At 40.2% G+C, this 4606-nt stretch overlaps 1 protein-coding gene across 1 annotated transcript; it reads right to left on the bottom strand.

The window, feature by feature from the left end:
* Positions 1-221: 221 nt before the first annotated feature.
* MTERF2 (mitochondrial transcription termination factor 2) lies at positions 222-4315 on the bottom strand. The gene is made up of 2 exons (XM_006769329.2): positions 3012-4315; positions 222-2063 (listed from the first exon to the last, which is right to left on the bottom strand). Exon 1 carries the CDS (start codon positions 4267-4269, stop codon positions 3112-3114), a length of 1158 nt encoding a protein of 385 aa, XP_006769392.1. The 5' UTR covers positions 4270-4315; the 3' UTR covers positions 222-2063; positions 3012-3111.
* Between the last annotated feature and the right edge of the window lie 291 nt (positions 4316-4606).

Here is a 4606-nt window from a genome sequence, read left to right as displayed (position 1 = left end):
TTCAGAGAGGGAGAGGGAGGGAGGGAGAGAAACATCAATGATGAGAATCATTGACCGGCTGCCTCATGCTGCTTCCTACATGGCCCCTACTGGGGATCAAGCCCGCAACCTGAGCATGTGCCCTTGACTGGAATTGAACCCGGGACCTTTCAGTCCGCAGGCTGATACTCTATCCACTGAGCCAAACTGGCTAGGGCAATATACTGGATTTTTTTTTTTTCACCACAAATGTGGATTTTAACTTAATCTTTTCAAGTTAGAGTAAGTTACAAATGTATTTTAAAAACTGCATGTGTCTCAAGTTCTCTACATGGGCCTGTGCCCCTAAAGTTTGCTGCTGTAATGACTAGACTAAATTAATGGCCGACAAAGCACACAGGGTCACTCAATTCTGACAAACTTTCTTATATACCCTCTTGTATGTTCACTTTACTACTCCAGATGATTTTCATACCTCCTCCTTCTGACTCTTACTATACATACTCCTATCCCATTCTACTGTCCTTCTCTGACAGCAACTCTCTTGCTTCTCATACCACCCACTCCATCAACCTGCCTACACCTGATGCCACACTCAGACCAGGACTAGTATCTGTGCGCTCATCCAAAGTCTGCCACCTTCACTTCCTCAAGGATATGAAACCTACAGTTTTCCATCTCCAGCTCTCTTGGGTCATACCCATCAGCATGTACTAGTAAACAAATCTTAGTATTTGCTTTCTTTAAAGAAAAACTTCTTGAAAACAACTGCCTTTCAACCTATTCCAGTTGCTTTCTTACCTTTCTCAGTCCACCAGAATCACTCCTGATAGGGCCAACTAATGATTTCCTATTTGCCAATTCTATTAGTCACTTGTCTGTATCTTAGTTGGCATGTCCATGGTATTCAATCTTATTGACCATGCCTTCTTTTCTTGGCAGACTTCCACTGGTCAGCCCTTTCCAGGATTGGCCAGCTAGTGCTACAAATCTGCACTTTGTTTCTGGATAAGCTCATCGAGAGCCATAGCTTTACATTTCATAGATATGCAAATGGACTCCTAAATCTCTATCTCTAGTCCTACCTTCTCACAATTCTGGACTTTAGCATTTGCCTCTTTGACATCTCTGCTCTGATATCTAGTAGACATCTCAAAAATTAACATCTAAAAGGTGACCACATAATATACAATGTATTTCAAACTGAGACAACAAAGCACCACTGATAATTATGGTGGGACAACAAGCATCTAGTTTCTCCAAGCGTTTCCCATCACACTCAGAATGAGATTCTGCTCTTTAGATGGATGTGTAATACTCATCCTGCACCACTCTCCTTGCCCTGCAACCCTGCCCCCACTGTACTGCCATTCTTTTTCTTGAACATTCCCATGTGACTTTGGGTGAGTAACCCTCTGTGTGCCTGAGTCTTCTCATCTGTAGACCAGTAAACAATGGTACCGAACTCCTAGTGTTGCAAAGCACAGTGTGCCTGGCACTTGGTGCTGCGTAGATGTCTTTCCTCTCCTAAGGAACTTAACAGAATCAGATAGTGAGGGCTACTTGCATTTGCTGAAGACATGGCCTGCATTTTTCATATTTTCCTTAAGAAAAGACCATTCACACATAGTGCACAGAGGTTTGACTATCAGAGTCAATTGTTTGGTTGTTACAAAGTTCAAACTCCACAGCTGAAAGTGGGCCAGTCTTTATCTGGGTAATGTTTATCTTGGCAAGATTTAGAAATAGAAATGTGAAATGCTACTAAGTACCAACCATCACACACTTTCCCTTTTATAAGCAGACCTGGATTTTCAGAAAGTTCTTAAAAATGCTCCATGTACTTCAAATGTATATGAAATAGATAATTTCAAATTGAAGGCATTTTACAGAGAAGTTTTCATAAAAATCCCTAAATTTGTTGGTACTCACTCTTTTGGCAGGTCAGGGAGGGGTGACTTTTTTCATGCCAACTCATAAGCAATCCTTTTTCTATTCACAAGGTTTGAAAAGAAGTCGGATCATAGTAAATCTGGGCTGTCACTTGGCAGCTGAGTGGCCTCTCTAAGGTTCAGTTTCCTCATCTGTAAAATGGGGAAAGTAATGAATGCCTTAAAAGCACTTCATGAGAGAGAAAAATGGTCAATTTTAAATAACGTGACCATACAAATAAGCTCTAATTGTTCTTTCTGGATGAGTAATACTTGGTTCTGAAAGATACTCATTCCAACCAGGAGATAAAATCAGCTTTCTCTAAAAAAATGTACTAGAAATCTGCTGATGTTTCACTTTGACACTAAGCTACAGAACTCAGACCACGGTAGTGATGTTTCAGAGCTGGTGGTGAGAAAGAAGGCTGGGTCTACATCCCAGCTGAAATGTGCTAGATCAGTGGTTCTCAACCTTCCTAATGCCGCGACCCTTTAATACAGTTCCTCATGTTGTGGTGACCCCCAATTTCATTGTTACAAATTGAACATAATTAAAGCATAGTGATTTATCACAAAAACAATACGTAATTATGTATGTGTTTTCCGATGGTCTTAGGCGACCCCTGTGAAAGGGTCGTTCGACCCCCAAAGGGGTCGCGACCCACAGGTTGAGAACCACTGTGCTAGATAAATAAAAAAATGACACTTGTTTCCCTGGCCGGTGTGGCTCGATGGTTGAGCGTCAACCAATGAACCAGGAGGTCATGGTTTGATCCCAGACAGAGCACGTGCCCAGGTTGCAGGCTCGATCCCCAGTAGGGGGTGTGCAGGAGGCAGCTAATCAAGGATTCTCATCACTGATGTTTCTATCTCTTTCTCTCCCTCTCTCTGAAATCAATAAAAACAAATTTTTAAAAAATGACACTTGTCAGTTTCTTTTTTGTCAGTTTCTTAAAAATGATTCACTTATATCACACTAATGTGCCATTGAATGGTACAAGATTTTTAAAAGAATAGCTTAAGATCAAAATTAGCAACTTTTATTTGAAATAAATGTGATTTATATTTTATAATATAGCATATGAGTTGGGGATTATTTACTTAGAGGTAAAATTCCGGGTGCCTGCAAACAGCCTGAATCCTGTGTCTTTGCTACTCAGTGTCACTGCACTGCCAGAAGGAAGCAGTATCAGCCAGTGAGTTACTCATCAACATGTAATGGTGCAACAGGGTTAAATAATGGCCTTCCTTTTTTGGCCTGGATTTTACCAAAGTTAGCCTCAAACTCTTTTTTCGTTCCATTTAGACTTGCTAGATGTCCATCCTTTACTCTGTAGCCTAAGGAATTCAGTTTCCTTATCCTGTACTGCACTATCTGTGGTGTTAATTCCAGAACCATAGGCGTTTCTCTTATCTGAGCTATGGAAATTCCTTCTTTCAATAATCCCTGAATTCTCTCTTCCAAAATGGGAACGGAATAATATAAAAGGGCAGGACATTTCAAAACTAACTGCTTCAGGTCATGATCTGTGCATTTAAAAGCATTTTTAGAGAAGGAAATACTGTTCTGTATACTTCTTAGGCCAACTTGAAAAAGAAACCCTTTCAGTTTGGACAGAAGCTGGAGAATTTCAGAGTCTGTGAAACCTTGCTCCTGGAGAAATTCCAGTGTTTCCTTTATAGCTGCAGAAGAATTTAACAAAATAAATGGGTTTTGGCTTAATAACTTTAGTAGCCAAACTTTCATGTTGGTCTCGGAGCTACCTAAATTTAGATAACTCTCCTGGAGAATCCTTATCACTTGCTTATTCTGCTCAACAGGATTATGAAAAATACTAGGTGCAGTTGTCAAAAACCTGCTAATGACCACATTTTTGAGTCCCAACTCTTGAAAGAACTGGACATTTAGTTTCCGGTTCTCCTGGTCTTTAACCATAAAGAAAGATTCTGGAAACTGTTCTATTAACTTGACTAACTCTCCCTCATTTTTGCAGAGGGACTGCCAGAGTTCTCTCTGGGAGTTAACAGCGGTTGGACTGCAGACAATGGCTTCTGGGCAGCGTTCCAAAATACTGGCTACCGCAGTCTCATTGGCACCTAGTTGCTGTAAAATATTTGCAATCTCTTCAACATAGGTTTCATCTTCCAAAAGGACCCATCCTTTTAATCTGCGTATTTTCCTGATGTCAACTGAAAATTTATGGAGCTTTTCCACTGTTCTTTGATTTTCTTTGTTAGGCTGATTGTTGGTTGTATAGGTGAAGCGAGCTAAAAAAGGTCTGTATTTGGGAGCTGATAGCATCTTTCTGAAAGAACACAGCCTGCAAGGCTGGGATCTCATCAGCAACTTCCACAACATGCCTGAAATCCACCAGTGAATCCCCACCGTCCAGTGATGAAGAATGTACTCAGGGTGCCTGTAAGAAAGAAATTACAGGATTTAACATATGGGTTGTTGCCTTGTAGAACACAAATCTGAGCTGTAAGCAGTAAGCATTGGAAATAACATGGATTTAAATTAGACAGGAAAACTACTCATGTGGAATATTAAATATATCCTCTTACATAATTTATAAAGTAATTATACTTCTTCACAGCTTAGACATCTTATACTTTATAAATACATTGTCATTTGAGCTTTGCAGCAACTTTGTGAAGTAGTTATTTCTCTTTCACAGAGCAGTAGCCAGACCACA

The sequence above is a fragment of the Myotis davidii genome, unplaced genomic scaffold (assembly GCF_000327345.1).
Source record: "Myotis davidii unplaced genomic scaffold, ASM32734v1 scaffold120, whole genome shotgun sequence".
Taxonomy (NCBI): domain Eukaryota; kingdom Metazoa; phylum Chordata; class Mammalia; order Chiroptera; family Vespertilionidae; genus Myotis; species Myotis davidii.
Note: the sequence above shows the minus strand (reverse complement) of the source record. Positions and strands in the feature narration are given on the sequence as shown.

What these genes read in the sequence shown, in the direction of transcription:
- MTERF2 (XM_006769329.2), bottom strand. Translation starts at nt 4,269, where the DNA reads ATGTTGTGGAAGTTGCTGATGAGATCCCAGCCTTGCAGGCTGTGTTCT.